Source organism: Rhinolophus sinicus, linkage group LG01 (assembly GCF_036562045.2).
Source record: "Rhinolophus sinicus isolate RSC01 linkage group LG01, ASM3656204v1, whole genome shotgun sequence".
Classification (NCBI taxonomy): Eukaryota; Metazoa; Chordata; class Mammalia; order Chiroptera; family Rhinolophidae; genus Rhinolophus; species Rhinolophus sinicus.
In genome coordinates, this window is record NC_133751.1 from 55,573,179 (window position 1) to 55,600,559 (window position 27,381).

The 27,381-nt window shown below is 38.1% G+C and overlaps 1 protein-coding gene across 4 annotated transcripts in view; it reads left to right on the forward strand.

Moving 5' to 3' along the window:
* Positions 1–12,899, forward strand: part of OPA1 (OPA1 mitochondrial dynamin like GTPase) — an 81,954-nt gene extending 69,055 nt beyond the window's left edge. For 2 of the 4 annotated variants that reach the window (XM_019723206.2, XM_019723222.2), the window contains 2 exons: positions 8,902–8,973; positions 11,048–12,899. In XM_019723206.2, coding sequence (XP_019578765.2) covers positions 8,902–8,966 — 65 coding nt within the window. In that variant the 3' untranslated portion in view covers positions 8,967–8,973; positions 11,048–12,899. The remainder of the gene's footprint in view (positions 1–8,901; positions 8,974–11,047) is intronic. The other 2 variants (XM_019723200.2, XM_019723214.2) reach the window with 1 other exon arrangement.
* The last annotated feature ends 14,482 nt before the right edge of the window (positions 12,900–27,381 follow it).

Genomic DNA, 27,381 nt, shown 5'->3' on the forward strand with positions numbered 1-27,381 from the left:
GTTCATTGATGGCAATGATTTAGCAAGTTACCTAAATATTTATGGCAAAGCTGGGGCCAACACACATGTTAGAGATAGTATCATTTTAAATATATGTTTTGGGATTTTGTTCATCTTTAGTCTTTTGAGTTTGTGCTTGTGGGTGACTATAGATAACCAAGTTCATATAATTTGGCTTCATTTTTTATATTATTTTCAATTGGTTAATTTTAGAACCTGCTCTCCTAGTTAAACTAATCATTAAGTATTTAGAACAGTGAATTTGTCTCCTCAAGACATATGTAATACTTTCATTCTTCAAAAAAGATAACCAGGTTTATAAATCTATGTATGCATTCTTATTGCTATTTCAATTTTTTTTTCTTTTTTATAGAAAAAAGAAATTGTGACTTAAAATTTAGAGGTGGTTTTCTAAATTAATGAGTATGTGAAATTAATTGTGAAGTTATTTTCATTTCTTTGAGCCTTATTGTGAAGGCTTATGAAGCCAGAATCAGTAATGATACCTCCTTACAGTGTAGTTATGAGAAATCACAACTGAAAACTTACGAAGTCAACCTCACGAAACATGTTCATTCTTCATGTGAGAAGTTTATTAATACTTTGTCCTAATGCAGCATCTTACTTAAGAGATATAATTGTATTTCACTTTTGCTTTTCATCTCACTTAATTCATAATTTTATTAAAGCCTGTAATTTTCTAATTCCATATTTTTTCATAAACTTTTAGTTTGGTTCATAAATCAGAATTACATTCTCTGTTCTTGTATTATTTTCTTTTACTTTTAAAATTACATTAATGAGCTGACTGTTTAAGAATCATTCTCATGATTCATTCATCTGTTACGCCTCCTTTTTAAAGCTTCAGTACTGAAGGTCTTTTGACAAACCAATATTTATAACAGTTTGACAGCGGGATGAGGAACAGCGTTTGTCTTTGTAACAGCTTGAAGAAAGACCCTTTCCAGGACCCGGTCATGCAGTTACAATCTTGACCTCTTTCTTATGCTGGGAACATACATACAGCAGCACCTCCCATGTGTTTTCTTGTCCCATTGACTGTCCATTCACTTCCCATCTGTTTTGCAGTCTTAAAGGAACAGAAGGGGCCCTCTTCTTATAAATCTGTCTTTGCAAGTGATAAATGATGTCCTGTCTCTTTAAGGGCTGCCTGGGTGGTTTTCCTTTCTTAAAATGTTTCAACTTTCCTCCTAACAAAATTCAGAGTAAAATATACTTTTAAGAATAAGAGGACATAGAAAAGGGAAAAAAATGTTGGATTATTTTAAAACCTTAATTGATTGGGGCTGATTATTTTACTGGTCATTAGGCTAAAGCTTTCCCAATTAATGACCCAAATCATATTTTTAAAATTGTATTGATAGTTAAGTTTTTCAACAGGGACAAAAGGAATGTATTCATTTTGAGATAGTGTATTTATTTAAACGTGTTTTTTTTTTTGGGGGGGGGAGAAAATAAAGCAATGTATTATTAATGAGTTAGCATATAAAATAGCTTTTAAAGATTTATTTTCACCATAATTTGAGTTGATAGATGTAACTAATATGGAGCAGTTTATGTACTGGATACAGAATAAAATAATTCATAGTAGATAATTACAATCTTATGGTAGAGTCTAACTTTCCCATTTAAAAAGATGATCATGAATCCCATAAAAATTTATGGTTTTTTTCTTCTATTGCTGAACATAAATACTTTAAGTATAGATATTTATCATTATGAGCACACACATTTTCTAAGATTTGAGCAGAAATTTCTTTTTCTCCTATACAGAAATATTCATAGAAGTTTAAATATGACAAATATTGCCACCCAAAATATTCTTAAATTACTGATAAAAAAACATTACCAGTATAAAAAGACTACTTTTAGAATATTATAGTATATTGTATGAATCAGCTGCCTAGTGGTATATCTTCTACAAATTAGCTTGTTAGTATTAATTCCCTGCCTTATCCCAAAAAGGATTTGTGGCAGCTTACAAAAACCTATCCTGTGCAAAAGGTAAAAATACTTTAATGGAAAACTTAAGTGGAAGAAAAGAGAAAATCCAGGCAAGTGAAATAATGTGAAACTTGAGATAAGATTGGTACCCCCTCAAAATACATCCTCGAGGGTTCCATATACTTTGTTCTAAGTAAGCTGCAAATTTAGCCCTGAGCTTCCTAGTGGCTGTTGCAAAATGGAAAGCAAAGTTGATTACATGATTTATGGTAGCTATCAGACAACAATACAGCAGTTACTTTGATAAGCATAGGTATTCCTGGTACACACACCTGAGAGATTTCATCAGTCCTAATAAAAGGAACACTGAGTTATATGATATAGTGAATCAAATGGCTGCATATAATCATGAAATTCATGGGACTCTTTAATGTTCTCAATGTAGGCCAGTAACATAAGTAATGCTGGGCAAAGTCAAAATGCTGCAGTCCAAATACACAGCTACTTGGTTTGGATTGGCTTGTCTAAAGATGAAATATATAGTATCTAAGAAATAGATGAATTATATACCTCCCATCCAATCTTCCATAAATATTATTCCGTCTTGCAGCTGAGCCTTTCAGTAAGCATCAGGTAGCAGAAAGCCCAAGGTTTTACACTCATTGGCATTGAAAAGCACCTGGAATGTTGCTACTCTTTATTAGTTAAGAGCAGATCCACAGGAACTAATAATTAGCTGAGCTGAAATTAGGGTTGCCATCAACTTATGAAAGTTGAATGGCCCAACCAATGTAAAGGCCTGAGTATAAAGCTCTCTGTTCATCCATTCTGAAATCTTTTGGAGCATAGACTTCAGAATATCAAGAAAGGATTGTAAGACGTTTTGATTGTATTATCCGAAAGGAGTTTACAATTAAGTGTTAAGAAGAAAAAGAAAAAAAGGAAAGCTGAATTTATCCACAAGTCACTTTGAGCTATTTATATATCCAGCAGACATAAATTATAATTTACTTCACAAAATTTCTTATGGCAGCTTTCTTTCTAAATCATATTGTTTTGGGTCTGAAAATAGCAAATTTTTTCAATAATCATCTTTAATGTTTAAATTAAGTACTGATTAAGTCAGCTCACTCAATGACTAAATGAACAGTGAATATACGTTTGAGGGCATATATTACATAGCAAGTGCTGTGCTAGGCTGATGGTTTTAGATGACAGACTTTTCGTAAGTATATAATTCACATAAGCAGTCCCACGTTGATTCCTGGGAAAAGCAGTATAAAACTAATCTTTCTAAAATAATTATGTAGCCCTGTGAGAATAATATTGTCATCTGTGATTGCATTTTTTACCAAGAGTGCTAATATGGAATTTAAAAAGATACTAAGTAACAAAAGACAATAAACAAATTTAAAAAGATACAATTAAACATGACCAGCTAGAACAGTACATTTCAGTTCTAAGTTTTAAAGTAATATGGGCTTTGGATTCTTCTGGACAAATTCCTTCATTGTACAAATAAAGAAACCATGACTGACTTATATGTAGTCATAAAGTTAAAGGCTAAGCTGGAACTAGAAACAGTTTTTCTGATCACAGTATTGCATGTACCTTTTGATACATTATGTTTTGTCTTTATAAAAATCATATAAAATAACTACCCTATTGATTATTTGGGGGTGTTAAACCAGGAATTTCTAACTTTTTTTCATCACCCTTTCATTATTGTGTATGCTGGGAAAGTCTATGCTTTAGAAGATTTGTCTACAATATATTCTTTTTAATTAGAAATACAGAATTACGGTTACATCCTAATGAGCCTAAATAAATGATTGTTATTAGAATAGATGTAATTCTAGCCCAAACAAAGATTTCCATTTGAACTGTTGAAACAATGAAAATAACCCAGAGAACTCTGTTACCACTTTCACAGACCCCCTAGAAGTCTGGGACCTCACCCAGCTTTGAAATTACCACGCCAGTCTCAAACCGCTTTCCAGAAGATAGGAAATGATGCCTCCTTCTGTAATAAGCAGTATTCTGTTTGTCTTCATTAATGAGCCTCTTTAAAAAAATAATCATACATATTTGTAGGGAAAAAACTACAAGGCCAAGAGTAAGAAGATAAGTATTAGATTTAGTTATATACCTTTGACTGTTTCTCTTTAGTTCAGTTCTCCCTTTCATTGCCTGTAAAAGGCACACATTTTTTCTTAAGCTAAATCTAAGATTTTGAGTGTAGTTTGAGAATCTTGAATCCGGTCTCTTACCTGTTTTTGTTTTCTTTCCTTATTTTTCTGTATCCTAGATGATTACTTTAAATACTGAATGTCTAAAGAGCACTTATAGTATAGTTGTCTAATAAAAAACAAGCCTGTTCAGGAACAACAATATTATAATACATAATAAGAAGTGTTCCTTTAATGTTCAGTCCTTCAGTGAAGAGCTTTTAACAGCAGAATCTCACCTGCAAGGTGTCCTCAAGCTTGGTACAAAGTGTGTGTGCAGCATGTTGTAAAACAGTTCCATTAAGGAACATTGGGATCTTTGGATGTGTGCTTTGCTTCAAGTGCACTGCATCAGTAAGTTTGCAGCTTGTTTCTTCATGCTTTCTTTAAAAACATCAAAAGTTGTAAAAGGTTTATTTCAGTGCATGTGGTAGTGTTTTGTGTGTGATTCTTTGTTCTTGTTCTAAACTGTTATTAACCACTGAAGTGAACCTTCTCCCCGGTTTGGCCTTTTGGTATTCACAGTGTATTCAAAACCTAATTACAGATTAGTCTATATTTGAGACTTTTAGAGCGAGTATCAGACGACTCAAAAAGAATTTGAGAGTAGCAGTATCATTTCATGTGGAGATAAAGAGACCCAAAACATGAATGGGTGTCAAATCATCTGAAGAAAAGAAAAAAGAGAAGGAACTTCATTCACTGAGCCTGATGGTTTATGAGTTGGGGATTATGGGAATATTCATGACTCAATCAAGAAGCACAATGAATTGATGTTTGAAGCAGTTCATCTTTTAAGTAAACATTGGGTAAATGGAAAGTAGACCTAGTATTCACTACATGGAGAATTGGCTATTTCAGTGTAACAGAAACTAGCAGTTTGTTAATCCCTTCCTGAGTTGGTTTAATTTATCAAGTAAATCACAAATTTTATAAGAATTCTCTATAAATATTTAATGCAAATATTTAATAGAAAAGCGAGTTTGCTTTATAATTAGTCGTGGTAACCTGTACACATATTTCTGTGGCAAAGTAATCTCTAATGGTGAAATAGTTAAATACAATAAAATTGGGGGATTTGAAAACACTGTAATACTAGAACATTAATTTGGAAGGATCAGAGAGTAGAAAGTTTTAGTTGCTGACATTCACCTTTGATTTTCATGGATAAGTCAATTTTGTCTGCAGCCGGATACCGTAGTTAGTATACAAGACAGTGCTGAAAATTTACATCAGAATTTAAAATGGATGCATTCAAATATGGGAAATAATGCTGCTTATATTTGTCATATAGCTTTTTTGCACACCCTGAAATTGGTTTCCTTTCTAAAGCCGTGTGTGTGTGTGTGTGTGTGTGTGTGTGTGTGTGTGTGTGTGTGTGTGTGTGGAGTCAGCATATTTTAGCCTCCTTAATAAGGTGCAATCATTAAGTTGAAGTTTATTTCTCCGCTGGTCCTGTGTTTTGAGACCTGAGTATTCTGTTTCATGTTGCTTATGTGGCTCAGGTGCCCCACCAGCTGGCCTTGATCTCCATGGTCCCTGCGGACCCTGCCTCCAGTCCCCAGGCTGGCTCCAACTCTCGTGGTCCTGACTTCTGCCCTTTTGGTCACTAGAATACCATCCAGGAAGCCTGTCAAGTGTTTGTTTTTGTTTTTGTTTTCTTGATAGCCTGCAGCCCTTATTTTCTATGCTATGTTTTTGGGAACTTCATTTGTCATTTGTCAAGCACTGAACATGTATATGACGGAGTGAGACATGGTTGTAGGCACTGAAGGTGCTGCGCTTTTCCTTGTTCTCAGGGGCTTCTGCGTGTAGATCCAGTCTGCTTGCAAGGGAATAATATTCATGAGAGGACGGTAATGTGTTGTGCGTTGTTTAGTCATCCCTGAGCACAGAAGTAGTTAGGAGGTGTCGGGTAACTATTCCACTCCTCAGTTTTTACCAAAATATGTCTTATTTCACATAAAAAGTAAAACTTACAACAAGTACACTTGAAATAGTAGCATTTGTTTTGTGACTGTTTAGAGTCTGCATATGGCAGCAGATCTAGTGTGTGTTTCTGATTCAGAGGAATGTGGACGAGGCCACTCTCCAGGCTTCATGTCCTCTTCTGTGGCAGTGACACCTGCAAATTTGTATGAGGACCACATGAAATGTGGGACTGGAAATCACTCAAAACATAGTAGATACACTAAACTTAGAATGAGGTAGAGAGTAAGCAAGGAATTCTCCTCGAAGGCAGGATATACCATCTGTGTCCACTTGTCACTCCTTTTAAGTACATTGTAGAAGGGAAGGAATGAACAAAGAAATGAATTTTTTTATGTGGAGCTGGAAGAATACGTTTATCACAATTTTTTTATTTTAAACATTTACCTCCATCCTCTCCTTTCTTCCGCTTTCTCCCCATTACTTTCTGGACCCTAACTTAACTGCTCTTTGGGTCATCCTTGAGCTCTCAGGGCGTGGTGGTACAGTGTCCTGATATTCTAATTTTAAAATATTTGTGAAAACAGCTTTTTAAGGGAAATTTGGAAATTTTTTCATTCTATGGTTTTCATATAAAAGTTAAATACTTTTATTTTCATTTAGGAAAAACATGGCTTATGTCTAATTTTGGAAGAATTTGCATTTGATTTAGACCTGCCTCAGACTGGCTCCCAGTCTCTGTCTACAGAAATAGATCTGCTCTGAACGGTCTCCTGTGAGTGATGCTACTGTACGGCCCGCTCACAGATAGTCGGTCCCCTGAGGATGGAGGTCATTGACAGGGCGAAAGGATGGGGGGGCGCTGCTGCAGCTGCCTGATTGTGCTCAGGTGGTGGAGCAAATAGAAACAGGTTTATCTCTTCATACAGTACAGCTTCCCCAAGTAGAAACAGTTCTCAGTGAATGTTCAGAGGAGCTGCTGAGGCTCTTGACACATGTGTTAGATTTCCTGTGTTGTGCTATTTAATCTGGGTGACTTTTTTAAAGACCCCCCCTCCATACATTTCCAAAATTCATGAGACAATTTACAAAACTCTTTTTTTTCTCCTGTCCTCCCCTCTTTTAAAAAATTCAACTGATGAACTGTACTATGTGGCGCTCCCTAATTATTCATCAAAGAAAATAGGCAAAGCTGTTTCTAAGCAACTAGATAAATTAATTTAAAAAATAAGAATGTGACCTCATTTTGAGAAAGAAAGTTTTCTGGTGAAAAAACGTATACAGACTAACCAAAAATACAGATTATACTTCTAAGAGATGGGTTGGTATTATTTTTTTCTAGTTTGTCTAGTTTAATTTTATATATAAGGATAGTAATGCTGCCTTTGTGAAAATTTTCTCAGTGAATAGTTTGATTAAAACAATAGGGTTTGTTTTCTCATAGATTTTGTGTTAGTCTCAAAATACTAAGAATAACTGTTAAATTACTGTTTAAAAAGAGTAGGAAGACATTATGTTCTTTGTATGCAACCATGATAGGTTTGTTGAATTTCTGTAATGCTAATAAGAAATCACAAAAAAGACAGTTCTTCCTTTCATTGGGTACTCATCACAAGTGCGTCTCACTGGTAAAATGGAATACTTATATCTTTAATTGCAAATTATTTATTTTTAAATGTACAAGATATAAATGTTGAATATTAATGTAGCTTACATGATTTTTTTTATGTAGCTATAAAGTAGAATGCTTTGCAGTTTTCCCTCTAGATCACTAGCTTTATACCAGTCACTTCAATTTAATTGTTAACTAATAAATTGTGGGAACTAATAAATTGTGTTAAAAGGACAAAAATATTTGTTACTATGCTTACCATAACCTGTATTTTTAAATAATAGGTGAATGATTAAGTTAGCAGTAAAGTAGAATAAATCACGACTTTTCCATTTTTAATACTAATAGATTGAAATGTATTGTGAATAGTTTGCATTTGTGAAGGAAACCTTTACATTTCAGAGGGAAACTACAGATTTTATTTGGAAGTCTATAAACATGAAAACCCAAAATCAGATAAAATAGTGTAAATCTATCTTTACTGGCTCTGTTGTTTTTAAACATTCCATTCTTTATTCACAGTTATGAAAGTACATTTTTGTATGTATTTTAAAGCATTATTGCCCTATTCACGTTTGTTGCAAATATTTCCTACAATTTTTTTTGTCTCTTAATTTTGGGACATTTTGACATACAAGGTTTACATTTTAATGTGGTCATATTGATTGATCTTTTCCTTTGTAACTCTTCCCATTACTTTATACCTAGAAAGTCATTTCTAGGTTGTGCTAGTCTAAGGCCAGTTTAAATACTCACCTGTATTCTCTTTTAATTTTTAAAAATGGTTTTATTATTTTATACTTTCTTCTGTTCCAGATATTGCTAACTGTGAGTCCATGGTGGGGTTCCAGAGAATCTGAGAGCTCCTTAAAAATCTATACACAATTGTATATATATTTATACATGCATTTTTCTGTTTAAGATTCCCTAACTTTTATTGGAATCTCAAGCATCTGTCATAAATCCCATCTTCTTCCCCTTTCCAAAAAAAAAAAAAAAAATGTTAAGAGCTAATACAACAATCCATTTGAACTTTATTTGGATATAAGGTGGTCTGTGATGCTAAACTAATTTTTTCCCTTGAATAAAGTAATTATTTCCTATGATTTGTGATGCCTTTGAAAAATAAATTTGTTTTTAATTTATTATCTCTTTTTATCTTTACAGAGAAAGTTAGAGAAATTCAAGAAAAACTTGATGCTTTTATTGAAGCTCTACATCAGGAGAAGTAAATTATAAGTGAGTAAAAGTCCTCTTTCTGCATTGCTACTGATTAAATGCAAAATTTATATTTTAAACTTATTTTAATAGTTTATCATTGTACTTGACTATATCCTGCTTGCTCCGTAATAATAATTTTAATGGCAGGAATCTCTGAAACTAGATTCTAAATTCTATGTATAATGTTCCTTTGAATAACTTGATTGCCTTCTGTCTGGCTGAACAAAAAATATCCTCTAGAACTCATTTTGAATAGAACAGAGGGGACCAAACTAAGATATTTCATAATATGCAGGTGGGTCATAAATTTTCTGCATGCAAAGAATTGAACTGTAGCTCTCATTATTTTATTCCTCATTGTTCATATTAGATGGATAATTATGTATATGTTAACTCGCAAAGCTTTCTGTTTGGTTTGACTAAAAATTTTATTAATTGTTCTTATTCTCTAATGTGTAAAAACATTTGGATAAACCTTTTTCCTGTTTAAAGTAACTTAGATAGGCTTAGAATTTAGTACTCTTCTGAATGTGTGGATTCTCTTGTCTAATTCTGTAGTCCGGCATTATAAGCGTATTCCCAATAAAATATTGTATATGGAAAGACTTCGTAGCATAGTCAATTGTTAATTATTGCTGAAGAATTATAATTAATAGGTCTTTTGCCTTTATTGAAGAAGTTGAGAAAGGGAAAATGCTGTGATTAAAACATTATCATGTGTCTAAAATATTTAATCACTTTATTTGTGAGCCTTTCCTTATTGGCAGCCTGCAGCTCAGAACTAGAAGGAATAGAAATGTGAAAGATTCCCTCCGTAGATGAAGTCAGTTCAGAAAAGGCCCTTGAACCAAACTACCTACTTTCCTCTACTGTAGGGGCAATATATTTGGGGAAGCAGGGTTCAGTCCAACAGCACACCAGCAATGAATAAGAGAGGAAGGAGTTAGAAAGCTCTAGAGTACTGCTTTGTTACTTCGTTTTGTTTGTCTCTTTCGTAACTTAAGACAGATGTACAGCTGTATACAAAAATAGAAACTAAATATCAAACATCTTTAACACCAGCCAAAAAGAATTCATTGTTTTTAGATATCTATGGTTGTAAATGTTTTATACAACTTCTGTGTTTTAAAACCATAAAGTGTTAGGATATCTTCCTCGTCATAATTACTGTCAATAGTTAATGTTAGATAAACGTTTCGAGAGCCTCTGGATTGGAGATTCTCCTCTTCAGCACCAGAATTCACTTGACATTTTTGTTTACAAATGTGGTTTTATTGGGTGGGGAAGTTATGAATGTCACAGAAACCCTATTAAAAATATAAGCTACATTTCTGTTTCATAAAATGAGGAAGCCCAAAGCCAGCCAGTGTTGTACATAGTAGTTAGTGTCATTTCCCTAAGCAGGTCACTGTTGCATCTCGATTTACCATTGCTGCTGGGAACAAGCCTTTTCCTCCTACCAGAGTGTCTGTCCCGAGTGCAGGCCAGGGCAGTGGGAAGAGCCAGGTGGTGATGGTTTTGTGTACAGGGAAACCATCCCAACTTTCTCTGTCCCTTACTCCTCTGTAGTCTCTAAGCCCTTTCCCATCCCTTGGGATTTATGACTGTGAACTGTTACAGATATCTGTGAATGGGACAGATGACCTGTTTTCATGTATCTTGCAAATCCATTTAAAAGAATAAATTTGGCAAAATGGTAGCCTTGCTTCATTCTGACCATTTTATAAAAGTTACCAAGCTTCTTAAGAAATAGTTTTGCATTGATAGTTTTAACATGTGGAGTTCCTCAACCTGATAGTTTTAAGTAACTAATTCTGATACTTGCTGAAAATGTTGATATCCAACACAGACATACACAGATTCCTTCTACTGATCAATTTTAATACACTATGTGATTATTTTTTCTCTAAGAAATGAATTTAAGTCTTTTTTGATTCATATATATCATGTTTGATAAAATTGTTACATTATGTAGGTGATGTTTTAAATTTAATAAAACTAGCCAAGTTAGGCAGTTAAGCTTCTATATTTTTATGAACATATAGTAATTTCTCCACAGACCTAAATTTATCAAATGTGTTTATTTTTACAGAATTTTACTCATAATATCATCACTTCTGTACACACCTGAAGAAAGAAAAATCCAAAGTCTTTTGTCCTGCCTTTTTTTCCTTCTGCTGTTCAACCTTTCTAAACATAAAATAAAGTCATGGGATAAAAATAATGTATGTGTGTTAGAGGCACTTTAACCACCAGCTGCCTTTTGAATGGAAGAACAATTGGAAAGGCACTAACATTCTATTTTATTGTATTGAAGTGACAAATTGGGATAATGTAAGTGGTATGACCATTAGGTTCAGTCCTCGAAGATAAGAAACTTGCTCTTCTGCTTGTTGTCTCACTTGTGGTGACACTAATTTAGCTAATTCATTAGCTGATGTTACTCCATGTCAGTTTCTTTTCCAGAAAAAAAGTGCTAGGTGATTTGAAATAAAACTTAACAGCAATTTTAAAAAGCTATCAACTGTATCTAAAATAATGGTAATCTGCTAAATTGCTGTCTGTATCTGTAATGTTCTCTATCCAGAAACTCTTTGACCCTGAGAATTCAGTTTATACTCATCATGTGAAAGAAAACTTATTAACAAAAGAACCCCTCAAATAGGGTAATTTCATTTACAACAATTCCCAGTACATTCATTGAGAGAGATTTCAACCCTTCATTGACAGCTTAGAGCTGCCTTAGAAGCTAAGTCACTGGTAGCTTACCTATTTGATTCAGTTGATGGTTTTGTACTCTCTGTATCCATTTGAATATCATTCATTTTGAATGTTGTATACTTAAGCTAGGCTTTCTGTTAACAGTGTTTTTTGGTTTTTTTTACCTGTTGACAGAGCTCTTGGGTTGTGACAGAGGAGAGGGAAGATTGAGAATAATCAATTGACTGATTGCATTTAGACTATTGTCAAACATTTCAACTAGGCATCAGAAAAAGGCTTTCTTTCATAAGACTGTGTTTTAAATAGCAATTATTTCAACAGTTAGAATGATGTTGCCCATACCCCTCTTAGCTGAATGTAAAGAAAAATGTAAAGTTTAATTTATTGCAGTTCAATTACAGTGATACCCTCACAGTATTTTCATGTTTTATGTAATTTTTTTTATTGGCTAAAGAACTTTAAAACAAAGAAATATGCCATTTTTGATTTTAAATATCTTTCTCATTTAACTCTACTGTTTGCTACCATTTCATTAAGCCTTTATTATTCTCACAGAAATGCTCATTGTGTGATAGTTTTTATTTTACAGTGTACTTAATTTTACAATTTTCTTGGAATTATGTTTTGGTAACAATTCCCTTGCCACTCTGCATTTTTAAATATTAATATCAATATATTCTTCATTGTGATCTCTCGAGACCTGACACTTAATATGCAAGGTTGAAGGATATCACAAAATATTTTAGAAATTGAGAATTCAGTAAATATTTGTTTTATACTGTTTGATAAGAAAAGCAGATCCAGTTTTCAGCAGCTAGTAGCAACATACACGGTTATTTGGTAAGTAAGTAATCAAGAACATTTCTCGTCTTAGAAGTCGGGATAGTGGGTGAGCAGAAAGGGGGTGGAGCAGCCCAGTGTTCCCCACACATTAGGCGATGACCTCCCTGGTTAGCTCCCTCTAACCAGTGCTGCTGGTAGGTAGTTGAACCCCTTCATGGAAGCAGGCTTCATGCAATTGTTAAGGCTTTTGTAGTTGTAAATCACAACCGCTTTACAACTATAAACCTATTTATAAATCAGAAAAGATATAGGACCATATTTATTTATTTCTGTGAGCTCCAGATAGGAAAAAATGCCCTCAGCTGTATTTCTAAAGATTTCTCCCAAGCGAAAGGCTGATGCTAAATCAGTACTTTTATCACATCCCTTTGTATAAATTTTAAGAAAGGGGGTAGGGTGTCTTTATTTCTTTGAGATCAGTATTTGTAATTTAAATATATAAATAGATGATAAAAAATAATACTATTAAGTCCCATAAAAATACAGAAATTCCCCCATCCTCCTCAGTAATATGACATCTCTCATGGATAATATATATATTTTTTCTTTTTTTTCCACTGATCTCATACTAAGCATGCCTTTTTTTCTTTAAAAGCTAGTATTTATTAAATGCAGATATTATTAAAAGAAAAAATAAAATTCAGATTCTCAGCAGTAAACCCTGTGTGTTGTGTCTGTAGTTCAAAAATTATAAATGATTCAGATTGAAACACATCATTTCAGAAATCCAGTAGAGAGAGTTAAATTCTAACTAGACTAGGACTCATTTGTTTTTCAGGTCAGGATTTGCACCAAAAGGAAAAAAAAAAGTGAACAAAGCTCTGTAGGGAACTGAACAACTGTAAATTATATCTAAAATTCACTCTGGCAGGGATCAGTTGAAACAATCAGTATATGTAGGCATTGCACAGTGGGAAGCAACTTATTGCTCCTTCGTGGTTGAACCAACGCAGCTATGCTTACAGGTGGAGCCATCAGCCTTTTTCAGTATCTTAATTATATTCTCTCCTCTTTGTATTACCCCCCTTTTCCAGGTGTTATGCCTTCCCACAAATAATTTAGCCTCTAAATGCAAATGAATGGAGTAAAAATGGGTCGGGAACATTGCAGAGAGTAGTGTTTCCCAACCTTACAATTTGGAAGTTTTACATATGGTAAGATTCAGAATGTAGGTTTAAAAGATCAATTTCTTAGTTAATAATTATATATTTATTTTAGATTTATGTATCTGTAAAAAGAAATATGGTATTTTGGTTTTCCGATAACAGGGATCAAAGTAATGCTTTTTATCTCAATTCTCTAAACTGGTATATGCTATAGTTTCAGGTCCTTCAGCAGTATGGATATGTGCTTACAAATATGCTTACTTTTTGAATAATCATGGCTATGTTTAAGTATTTAAAACAACTTTGTTTCTACTTGTGCACTGTGAGTGAACTTTGTATTATTTTTAAAAACCTTCACATTACATGATATTACAATTTATATTTTGCCTGTTTGTTGATCTAAGGTCATGTGTGTAGCTGAGTAATTAAAGATATTATATAAGAGAGCATCTTTTAAGTTTTCTCTGTTTTAAAGAGGGAGAGAGAGAGAGAGAGAGACCTCTGCATCTACGGTCCTGATTTGACTGCACAGTATAACCAAATTTATGGCCTAACAAGCCTCTGAATGTGGCTCTTCTCTGAATGCTTTAATTCCACAAGCCTCACAGTTGTAATCATGTAATCATGCTTCTTTTTCGTGTCTTGATACTTGTCAAACCATTGTGGTATTTCCTTTGGTAAAATATATTTAAAATGCTTTTTAATTGTATTTTGCAACCATGGCCATCATATTCGTTAATGATGCCAACCTGTTCAGTCATATACATGAGGCTTACTAAAAAGTCATAACTAAGTCTTAAAACTCAAAGCAACCTTACAGATCACTTAATTCTATCTACTGCCTGCTGATGAACTCCTAGTTCTCATTTTTTATTCCTCAGAGAACTTTGCTTATAAATGATGCTTATTACATATTTGTTGATCATTTGATGTGTAAAATGAGGCAGAATGTAGGTGTGCCTTCTCCAGGATTTGTATTAGTTGGCTAAAGTCTAAACTGGGAAAAGATTCCGAGTCATGATTGCGTCAGTAAGTTGTACACAGTAGCTGACATATGGTGTATTTCTGATAAGTAAATGTCAAGAGACAAGTCTTTGAATTCCTTCAGAAGGTTTATAGGGAATAACACGTTTCAATCTTATTACCATTTATTTTCATTTATCAGTCGTAACAGACCAATTCTAGTGTGAGGCCCAAAAATGTAGTTGTATTTTAAATTAAGTTTCCATCCTTTGTGCAGTTCAAGTTCAAAATCTTCTTGTATATAAAAAGTTCGAAAAATTCACTTCCTGAAAATTTAATAGAGTAATTTATCTGATTTCTTCTCATATTTCCAATTGAAGAATTAACATCTCTATCAAAGTGAAACTACCAGGTGCTTGTAAATAATACAGATGTATTGTTTAATTATATTACAAAATGTATTCTAAAATAATCAAGCATACCCAATTTGTGATAACTAAGACAGTCATATTTTCAGCACAGATTAGACTAAGTTGATATATGTAGAAAACCGAAGAGATAAGTACCACAAAATTGTCAAAGATGAACAAGCAGGACAGTATCAGGAAAGTTTAAATGTGAGTGGCATTTAGACTGAAGAAGACAATTTTATTGAGTAAGAGTAAGAAAAACATGTATGACACTGAGTTAAATCTGTATCTTGAAGTGACATTGTTGAGTTACCAGCTAGAAAATTGAGTGTGTGTGTATGATTGCTCTGAACGAGCTATTGAGTTACGTTCACATTCTGTAGAACCACTGGTAAGGTTCATTTGGGGTCAAGTCCCCATGAGGAAGCAGCTGCAACTTTTTAATGTTTTTAAATCATTTCTTCATTATTTGGGGTAAAGAATTCTTGTTTTGTTTTGTTTTTAACTGATTAACCCAGGTGTATCCTGGTTCCTAGCTAAGTATTTGAGAAAATTCAAGAAGTCATTTTTTTTAAAAAAAAAACACTGTAGGCCAATGGCCCCAGTGAAGGCCCCGTCACCATGCCGTGACACTGCCAGCACGTCCCACAGAGTCATGTCGTAATGGCTGCTAAGAATAAGGCTTACACTCCTTAATGTTCAAAGTAGAATGTCCATTCTGCTGCTCACTCTTGGAGTGACTAAATCACATAGCGAAAACATAGAAAGTAGAATTTTATCCACTTATCAGAAAATACGGTCATGGTTTATGTGATGTGGCACTGTTCAAAAGCTTGTGAGACCTTGTGAGAAAGTATGTAGGGGATAGGTTAACTTCATCTAAACTTGCTAAAATTTATTTGAGAATTAGGCCAAATCATCAGAAGAAAGCAGTACTTCCTGGACTGCTTGCCTTTCTATTATCATGCCCTTGGCTTTCACAGACAAATACTATATGTTGCACCTATTGGAAGAAAATACACAGTATTGCAGAAGTAAAACCCAATGACATGTTTCTGTTATCACTTAAGTTCATTAAAGAAAGGATTACTAGATAATTCAGTGCCAGCAAAGTTTCCTGCTCCAGACAAATGTATATGACGCTTTCTTTCTGTCAAAGAGAACTCCAAACCTTACCTGTTTCTTTGCTTCAGCTGCCAGGAATAATTTACCTTTTAACTTGAGGGATGAACCTATCTGTTTTTCTGCTCCCTTAGTTTGTTTCATTTTGGTTTTTAATTTCTCCATACATCTTAACAGATGTAGTCATGCATCATAAACAAAATATAGTGCTTACTATTTCTGTTAAGAAATCTTTTTGTCTAGAGGGCTTAAGTTGAAAGTGCTTACACTTGCAGTCAATGATGCTATACCATTGTGTGCCAAATGTATATCATTTTTGTCTACAAACAGTTTATAATATACATATTGTAAAAACCGGAAGTCACCTAATCTATGCACAGCACGCACCCAGTGACAATAGTGAACCTGGCCACCATGAGCCACATTAACCGGGGGAGGAGGTGCCTGATGTGTGTTGGGAGAAAAGGTACAGCTAGGTGCCTCAGTGTGCCACCATTCCAGGGATGTAACACACCTCACTAAGGGTCCATAATAAAGGCCCCAGCAGGACTCAAAATAGTGCACTATTACTGGCCATTAGCATTTTGAGATCCATCTGGTAACAGCCCCCCGCCCCCCCAGCTGTTTTAATGGCCAGGATCCTATCTTGCCAAAGATTGATCCCATGAAACTTTTTTGCGTTTTCTTTTAAATTTTGAAATTGAGAAAAGAACTTGAATCTAGAGCAAAGGAACCAGCACGTCTTGTGTTTTGAATCCATTATCACAGGCAGTGTGATTTCTATTTTATAGATAAGGAAATAGCTCAACAAAGTTTTACGTAACTTGCTCAAGGTCATTCTAGTAAGTAGCGAAGTCTAGATTTGAAAACAAGTCTGGTTACAAGCCTAGGCACTTTTCCAAAATATACGTTCTCTCAAAAATACTTTTACGAAAATTAATTTATTTATGAAAATAGGAGTACTTTAGGCCACTGATACACTCAGAAAATGCAAAATGGGCTAACTATAGAGATGGCCCAGGATGGTTTCTTTTAACTATATGAGGCTGTTGTTGCATCACTAGAATGGAAATATCAACAGAGATGTGTGGTTCCCTGTGGGGCCCCGGAGATCAAGGCGATACTGAGATTCAGAAGGCTCTAATTTCCTATGTACCCCAAACCTCAAGTCTTAGGAGTAAAAATGAGGACTTTTCCCATCTTACCCATGCAGGTTCTCTAAATGTTTTTGCATTAACCCAGCTATTAAGATACAGAATTATTTTTACCCCAGTGTTTTATACCTTGATTATTCTATTTTCCCTAATTTTGGCTGCTTTTTTGTTTCTCATAAATTTAATACTTGAAAGAAGAGTTAGTAGCAGAAGCTTTTACAATTTCCACTGAATTTATCTTCAGGAATATCACATATATTCTTCATTAAATTTTCTTGCACGAAGAGTTCCTAGTTTCCCAAGACAATTGGAATGGAAATAGAAACTTTCCAGCCAACATTCTCATGAGTTTATCTTTTCATGTTTCAGACCATCCTAACGTGAATGCGTAATTGAATGTCCCTGCCCTTGCTGCCTTAGCATGAGCACAAAGCCACTCCCATTTTCATACATTCAGATTTCTCTTTTTAAATGTCCGAGACATTGATGTTCTTGCTAATTATACTAATTGCTATAGTCATCGCTGAATGGACTGTGAGATTGTAGTTCCACTCACATCCAAAGTAACTGTGTTTTGTCCCCTAAGGGTGGACCAGGCGTTTGGATCTCCTCCTCTCCGGGCGCCCCCGCGGGTGGGGTTCGCCAGCTGCGTCCCCTCTGATTGGCTGGGCTTTTGATGTGCAGATACTACAAGTTGGTCACCAACTTGTGTACAATGGGCCTGTTCTGGTTCATGTGAAAATCAACATCCTTTTTTGTGTTCCCGGGTGACAGGATGCTACAATACTATTAGCATTTGCAAAGAGTGTGCTCTGGCCTAGGGTGTAACCACAGATCGTGTGCTGCTCAGTTTGTGTTTCTCTATTATGTGAGAGACACAAAGAAGCTGAAGGCAGGCAAAGGCCTGTCAAATCCTGTAATGGAGCGCTCGACCCCCAACTCCTCTCGGCCTCCTTGCACCACTTGTTCCGGGCCCCACCCCTTCCTCTGAATGGGCTCTGAGGTAGGTAAATGAATTCAGAGGCCTGGTGGGCGGAGGATTCCTTTCTGACCTCATTCCTGTACCATTTGTTTGTCGGCTTGTAGGGGGAGAGGAGGACATTCTGGAATCCTTTGTGTCAAATCATTTTCTTGCAGGTTGGGGAGTTAATGGTAACTTTGTCTGAATCCAGCCGAGCAGAAAGCCTCCACGGATGAGGCGTGGCGTGCTCAGCCTCCTTCAGCTACACGATGAGAATGTGGAAATAGGGAAATTTCTAGAGCAGATGGTTGTGCGGTGCATCTGCGTGTCCATCGTCTGGTAGTGAAATGCTTAAGTCGGTCCGCGGACAGAAGATCGAGTAATGCCTCCTTGAAAAAGTAGTTTCCTCTTTCTGAACTACCTTGGCTTTTATAGTGATGCCTCTCGTCTGGGTCTTTTCTGCAGCCGGTCCTATGTATTCTGAACTATTTGTAAAGCCTTCTACTACCTGGCTAACTATACGGTACAGCGTGATTTGTAGAGGAGTTACACAATTTTTACCCTCGGATTTACTCTGTTTATCTAGAAAGCGAATTATAGTTGTAGAACAACAATCACTCTTGTTTTACAGAAAAAGAAAAGAGGCCCAAACAGAAGAAGCAATTTGTTCATTGAGTGGTAGCGCTAGAACTCCCAAGTCCTGTGCAAGTGCTGTTTCTGTTCCATCAAGACTGAAATCAGCGTTCACAAATTCAATGCCTCCAAAACCAGGCATTTTAAAAAAAAGGTGGGGGGGAACTGAGTGTTCCCCTCTTTTTAAATTTTTGAGATGGTAAACAGTGTATGAGTCAGACAGAAACATCTACAACCAGCATGCTGCCCCCACCTACCCATCAGTCACCATTTTAAACCTCCGGTTTAAGCTGCAGCTTTCTGTTCACCTCTGGTCTCAATGAGTTTGAGAGACCATACTACTGAGGACTTTTGAAAATACCATGATTTCTGGTCATTCCTAGAGATGCATAGATTGTTAGCTCTATTCAGATGCATAGAGCTTTGGCTTCATTTATGTCAACTGTATCCCAGGAATTTAAATGTATTACTTACTCTTACAAGCGCCTAAGGGGGCATCAGCACCATTTTACCAGCAGGTCAACTCTGGCTCAGAAAGGTCGCCCGAAGTTCCAAGGCTGGTTAGTTGGCAAAGTCTTTCTGGGACCCCTTGTAGGTTTGGCTGCAGAGCCTACAAAAAAGAGATGGTATTGAATGTGCTGGCAGTGTGCTAAGAACCCCCTTCCCTGATACAGTCATGTCAGATGGCTGTTCCTTTTCATGTTGTGACCTGCTTGGCAAAAAAGTGTGTAGATTCATAAAGAGATAACTGCACCACTTCCAGGCATAATGGATAAGTCGGTGCTAAGAGAAAATCTTGCATATACTTATATAAAAGTCTTTTGTTGTAAACGTCAAACTTTTTCGAGTTCCAAAAGTCACACTAGTGAACTTCAGCAGGAGAAATGGCACTTGTCGTGCCGATTTTACACATTTTAAGTGAATTCTGAGTACTCAGAGCATATTCTGTTTTTAAGGTTTACTGAGGAAGAAGTAGCCCAGAATCTTAGTAATTATTTCTATTCGTTGCACAACTTGAATAAAATCATCTCACTGACTAGAGTGTGCTTTGTCATACAGGAGAGTCAGTTGTCTACCGTGTGTGTGTGTGTGTGTGTGTGTGTGTGTGTTTATTCTGGACTTGTAACAAAGAGTTCATCTTTGGCTCCAGGAAACAATCCTACTTGGAGAAATTCTCCCAGAAAGAAGGTTGCTTCTGAGAACGGAAAGGCAGTGACATGTGCACACGCAGAGTTCACACCTGTGTGTCGTATCTTTAGGAGGGCTAAAGCACAGCACAGGGCCATTAAGGAAAAGAGATGCACTGCTAAGCGTGCTCTACCGCCCACATGGTAAGTGACCTTTTAGAGCCACTTCCCTCTCCAACCAGATGTGTGACAAGGCAGTGAACTGAGTGGTCCCAAAGGTTTCTTCCAGCCCAGATAGCCTATGAGTTTCTGCCATTGATTAAACTTGGCATCTAAAGATGTTTTCCCGAAACCTATGGAAATGCCTCTTGGCCCAGCTAAGTCAGACAAGACGTTTTCCAGGTTACATTATCTTTTAAGTGGAGAGCATTCTAATACTGCCTCCAAGCCAGGTACAGAGCGTTTCTCTCTTGAATCCTAAATAGTGATAGCTAACATTTATTGAGCGCTTATTATGTGCCAGACAGTGTTGTAAGCACTTAACCTACATGAACGTTAATTTCCACAGTGCTGAGACATAGGTACTGCTTTTTTCCCATTTCACAGATTTTTTAAAAAGGAGCCCCTGATTTGTTGAGGTTGTCCGAGTTTGCTTCGCTTACAAGTGGTAAAGCCGGGATTTCCACCCTGGAAATCGAGTTGCTGGCCTGTGCACTTGACCACCGTACTATCCTATAAGCTATTTCTCAGCTATGAAAGGCCCCTCTTGCTCAGTCGGAAGCACGCAGAAGTTACCATTGGCAAAAGCTGTCAGAGAAGTAAGACAGGTTGTGAGTTCAGAAGACAGGCATTTGGGAGCTGTCACTTAGAGTTGCTGGTTCCCTGGGAATGTTTGCAAACAGAAGCGGCTTTCTGGCCCGTTGGCACACCTCACCGCTCCCAAGTCCTTGGGCACCTGGCAGCCCTGTCCTGGGATCCCCCTGACTGCCAGGGAGGCAGCTCACATCCAGCAGCTCCTCCTGCAAGAGGGGAAAGGGCATGAGCTTGGGTTACTCTGCCTTGGAACAGGGAAGAGCAACGAGACTGAAAACAAAGTCGGCTGTGAAAGAGACTGTTGGTCGACTGCCTGAGAGGGCACAGCATGAGCTGTGTGAATTTGACTTATGCTCCTGGCCAGGCAGAAAAGGGATGGGTTTCTTACTTGCTAAGTGCCCTGCTACCAGGCCATGTGTCTCCTACCACATGCATAGATAAGGAAATTTGGATTTTTGGCATTTTAGAGTATTCACTATGTGGCTTGCATTAGCTACTTTTACATTTTTCTCATTTGAATGGGTTTTCCTTCATTCTCATTTTATAGAGTCACTTTAACTTATTGTGTTCTGGGTCCTCTGGATATAGTTATCTGGAAATAGAGCAAGTGAACGTTTAAAATGTCCTTGAATCCCAGGATCTAGAAATGAATCTGTATGTTCTGTAAACCCGACCTATCTGTAAACTATGCACTAGTTTTCCTTTCTTCACAGCCAAGCTACTGGAAAGAGAAGTCATCCCCCAGTCATCTCTCAGCTAACTCCAAGCTGGCATTTTCTTTTACTAGTTGGGCCCCGCTCCACCACAACCCTGCTGCCACCACCACTGTCACTGGGCCAACTGCCTGTCACTAAGGCCAACAGTGACCCCTCAGGCTGCTAATTCACCCAAATACTTTTATACTTAGTTTGCTTTATCCCTGAAGGCCATTTAATTCTCTCTCTCTCTCTCTCTCTCTCTCTCTCTCTCTCTCTCTCTCTCTCTCATCTCTATCTCTCATCTCTCTGTAAACTCTCATTCCTTTGCCTTCTGTACTTCTGTGTCACCCTTTCTCCTGATCTTGCTTCTAACAACAAAATGGCTGCAGGTTGCCTGCAAACCTTCCTAAACGTTGCCCTTTCCTGGAACTCTCCCTCAGCACGCTCCTTTACCCAATCACACATTCTCCCTGGCTGGCCAACTCCCTGCTATACCTGCTGTGGCTCTCAGTTCTCTAGCTCCATCCCGTTTCTCTCTCCATGCTCCAAACGCTTATCTCCAACTATCTATTTGCGTGTCTCAGACACTTTGTACTCAACATGTCAAAATGCAACCAACCCTTTCTCCACTAAACTTGTCCCTCCTCCAGATTTCACTATGTTGGTGACAGACACTCTGATAGTTACACAAGACAGACACATAGGAGTTTCCCTGATACAAGCACCAAACCCACTCACCAATTTCTGTCGTTTTTAGCTTAATGTCTTTTGTACCCATCATACTGTCTCTGCACACATCAGCTGGTCCCCATGTCTCTCCTCCACGATCACCACAGGCCTTCATATTCACCTGTCTCCCATGCATCCTCCACACGCTTGCCAAAGTGAGGTATCAGAAATGTGATTACTTGATTAAAACTGTCTCCAGATAGCTTTTCAAAATGAAGTTCAAAGTCTTTAGCACGTAGTTCGTCATGATGTGGGATCTGCCCGTTTCTCTAATAACAATTCTAACTATCCCTTCGTCCTACATCCATATCCAGAGCCACAGACCCTTTCTAATGAGATGAATGACAATATTAATGAATGATTTGTGTGTGTGTGTGTGTGTGTGTGTGTGTGTGTGTGTGTGTTAAAAAGAAATGTGTCAGTTGAAAGGTCTGTATCCCCAAGGAAACCAGTATTTTCTAAATGGCTGATGAAGGATGGGACTGAATCAAGCATGGGGAAAGATTCTTTCCGAGTGGAAGTAGCACAATGGACTTTACATTGCAGGGTATGAGATGTTCACTGATACGGTGTCAGATTTCACATTGTAACTAACCTTCGTCAAGTATTGCTGTAGTGTCAATGAAGATTCACAATTACCTGTAAAGCCTATTAAATTCTCCTACTCTTTCTAATTACATTACTGTGTGAGGACAGATTTTCTTCATATACATCAACCAAAACAACATATATTGCAATCAGTTCAATGCAGAAGCAGATGTAAGAATCCACTTATCTTCTGTCAAGCCAGACAGTAAGGAGAGTTGCAAAAGCTATTCTTGTTGTGACATTTTTTGTTTTTCAAAAGAAATAATTTGTGTTAACATGAAATTTTTTAGAGTAATATTCTAAATATTTTTTAATTTCAATTTCTAATATATAAATATCAACTATTATATCAAATATTAAACATCAATAAACATAACCCACATAAAGAAAAGCTCTTTGGGGTACTCAATAATAATTTTTAAGAGATTAAAACTTTGAAAATGACTGCTTTGTACTATGAGGCTTAGCTATAGGATCAGACCCTTTGTTTAAAATATTTGAAGCAATGCCCTCCCCATGAGAATTACCTCTTAGTTTCTTAGCCGGAATTCAGGATATATTTTCAGTCAATGGCAAGTGCTAGAAGGCAGTCTAGCAAATGTCAGTGATAGTTGGCGTGTGAGTTGTGTGTTCAAATCTGCTGCACCACGCCACAAAAATTAGTCTCCCGAAGGTTACCAGGACATCCGTGTTATTCCATCCCTTGGACAGTCTTCAGGCCACATCTCACTTGACCCATCACTGCATTTTGCACTGTTGACCACCCCATCTTTGAAATACTTGTGTCTCTTTGCTTCCACTACAGCACACGCTCTGATTTCCTCCGACCTTTCTGGCTATTTGTTTTATGTCTCCTGTGCTGGTTCTTCCTCCTCTACTCAACCGTTAAATGTTAGAATTTCTCAGAGCTCTTTCCTGGCTCTATTCTCATCTGCATATTCTCTCCCTAGATTTCATCCGCTCCTATAGTTTCAATAATGATTTAATTGCCAGTGATTCCTAAGGCCTATTCAAAATTATCACTTTCGTTTTTCAGAAGTCCCTCAGAGCTAGAGTCATTACCATCTTCCCCGACTTGGACTCACTCCATTCAGCCCTGTCTCATGAAATGGTAATGCCACTTACCTGATTGCTCAAACCCAAAACTAGGAGTCATTCTTGCCTCTTTCCCCTCTTAAAGTCCATATCAAGTCATCGACTGAGGCCTATCAGTCAGACCCATGAGCATCTGCAAATCCATTTACACCCCTTGGTCCCCACTGTCACCGTCCTGGCCCTCAACATGATCTCTTATTGCCTCCCTCACTTTCATCTGGCTTACCTCCATCCTACAGCCCAATGATTTTTTGTAAATCACACACGATTGCTATTCTCCTGCTTAAAACCCTTCCATTGACTAGCACCATCCTTATGATAAAGTCCAAAATCACCAACTAGGCTTTTGAGGGTCCTGTGAGCTCTGCTCCTGCCTTCTTTCAGCCTCCTTTCTGCTTGTGTCCAGTCACAGGAGCTTTTCAGGTTTTTAAATCCACACTACGCTACCCTAGGCTTTTGCACATTCTCTTCTCAACCCTCAGTCCCCAAGTTGCCTGACTAGCAGCCGTTTATCCTCAGAGCTCAGCTTAATTATTACCTCCTTTGAGGGCTCTTCCCTGACCTACTCAGACTGATGTAGTTCTTGGTATGCCCCCGTGATACCCTAAACTTTGCCTTCCTAGTACATGTCACATTTCTAGTTACTAATTTTCCCTTATTTACACAGCATTTTCCCTTATTTACACAGCAGATGTTGGCAGAGGAGAGTCGCCATCTGCTTTTCCCTCAACACAGTGCCTGGCACAATAAATATTTAATGAATGAATGAACGAATGAATAAATGAATATATCTGAATGTTGGAACTGTGAAGGATTTTAGAGACTCAAACTCTGTTAGAAAATATAGCAAAAACAAATCCCTGAAGGAGAACACAGCAAAGCTAGCTTGTTGTAGCAATGATCTCAGAACAAAAGTTCCCATGATTTCTAGCATGGGTTTCTTCCCAAGATGCTATGTTGGTAGAGACCTTGGGCCCTGCAAACAGACAGAGCTGGGTTAAAATCCTGGCATTGCTACTTGCTAAGTGTGTGGTGTCAGACAAATTCTCCTCTAAGCCTTGCTTTCCTCGTCTCATTCAAAAACGTGTGTGTGTGTGTGTGTGTGTGTGTGTGTGTAGTCTACTTAATAGAATTTTTAAAGTTAAAATAAGAATACATTTGAAACACTTTCGAAGTATCTAGCACATGGTGAATGTTCAAAACTATTAGTTATTATACCATGTTGGTTTAAATTAAGATCCATCCATTGCTGTTTCTAAACCAAGGACAGAAAAATATCGATGGAATCCTGCCCTTTCCTGCAACCTCCACTCACTCACACTGACACCTAAATGGGGTTCTCCAGACGTGTTTTCTCCCCACTTTCTGTGGAGCACAGGGTCCCCCTGACCCGGAAGCCCCTGTTTCCCAGGTTTGGGCTCGGTAAAGCCACGGGGCTGCCCAGGCGCAGCTCTGCTCTGAGGACTCACCACCTGCCCACGATGTCCCGGAGCTGAGCACGGCGGGGCTTGGCCTCCAGGAGCCGTCAGGACGGCTCACAGCCCAACTCCTGCGTCTGTGTGTATTCAGGCAGGCCCCTCGAGGCTGCACTTACGGACTCAGAAGAAGAAAGCTCGGGCTACCATAAGGGTCTGTATTTCTCTTGGGAATTTGCAGAGAATTTAGTTGTGAACCATTTTACACAGCTTGGTGAAACTCATATCAGGGATGACATTTTTAACGCAGCTCACAGTGTTTTTTGGTTTGTTTGAGGAGCCATCCTTGATAGAGGGTCTCAGCCTCAGTATTAGGGATCACTGGGCTTCCCCCGAGTGACTGGTTTGCTCCAACCTCTTCTGACCATTTTTCTCCCTTTTATTTGGCTGCTGAAAAGCCCAAAACGAAATTCTCAGCTTATCCTGGCTCTCGTAGGGGAACTTACATTTACATGTCTATGATATTAAACTTTGCTCTGTCTTGAGTTCATTTTGTCTCCCCCGCCCCCCACCACGTATCTTTGATTTCTTCATCTTAGTGTTTGTGGGTATATCCAAAAGCGAACTCCAGTGCTTTCGCCAAATGAGATAACGTATAAAGACAGAAGTGCATGCAACTCCCAGTGGTGCAGTAGATTTGTACTCCGTGTGCGGAAACCAACCCTTTTTCTAAGCAGCAGGTTGCGTGTCTGCAACTTCTTTGTTGTTACTTCCTTTATTTCCTCTATAAAATAGGGACATGTATTAGCAATGGGAAGCAGCATAGCAATGCCTTATGAAAATCGGGTTCTCCACCCAACCCACACCCAGAGTGGAGAAGTCAGCCTGGATCCAGAGACTGGAGCAGGAAGGCAGCGATGAGGCCAGCCGGTGGGTAGGAGGGGGTGGCAAGCCCCTGGGCCGGCAGAGGAATCTGCTGCTCTCATGAAAGGGCCCTTCTTTCCAGGGGATTATAAGAATATTCATGACTCTTGAGACCAGCAGGTGAGGCTCAGCCCTCCCTACTCATCCTTTGGGCAAATAGTCCAGAAAGCTGAGGGTGCCTGGATGAGAAAGAAACAGTAGGAGCTGGGAGCTTTCCCTGCTTCCCTTGGCCCCCAAGCCCCTTTATTTTCAGAGGAGGACAGGGTGGGGGGCACTTGTCCTGAGGTGAAGCAAGGACTGTGTCTTTCATTTCTAAAGAGCGGGCAGCGAGGCTGAGGCAGAAGTCCCGTGACATGACTTGAGACACAAAATGGTATCTTAGCATCGAAGACCCCCTTTGACAACAAGAAGAAAAGCCCTTTTCTTCCCAGCCCGGATTAGGCGAGGAGGGAATTCTCCGGAACATGTGTGCATTGTTTTGTGGAGGGCAGCCCGGCTGGCCTGGGGCTCGCCTCTCAAAGTCAGCCCAAGGAAACTTGTCCCTGTGTAATTAAAAGGGAAGGGAAACAGCAGGGAGTCTTGTTCCGCCGCTGCCCACCAAAGTGGGGATCCAGAGGGGGGATGGTGTGGCCCAGGAAATTGGTTAAATTAATGGTTATTGGAGGGTTCGCTGAATGTATGGGCCCTGGAGGCAGAGGGAGAGAGGGCAGGGCACCGAGTCTCATCAGAGCTCTTCTGATAAAATAGGAAAAAGAAACACTCAGAGAGCAGAGATGTCTAAGCTCCTTGCCACCCGAGTGGACAGCAAGGCTGCCCTGGGGACAGGGCACCTGCAGAGAGGGGTCAGCCCCTCATGGAGAGCAGAGCCCAAGGCCCTCGTTTGTCCAGCTGACGCAGACTGGCCCCTCGCTCGCTCCTGCTGACAGTAAGGCCTGGAGCCAGGAGGTCACAGGTCATGGCCGGGCTCTGAGGCCTGGAGCTCACAATGGGGGAGAAGGGCTTCCCCTGGCAACACTGAGTTTCTGGAAAGTCGTCTCTTGTGTTGGTCGGTGGGAAAGTGTCTCCCTCGGAAATTATTGGGAGAAGTAAAACCCGGAACTGGCGGTAAACGTGTTTCGCATTTA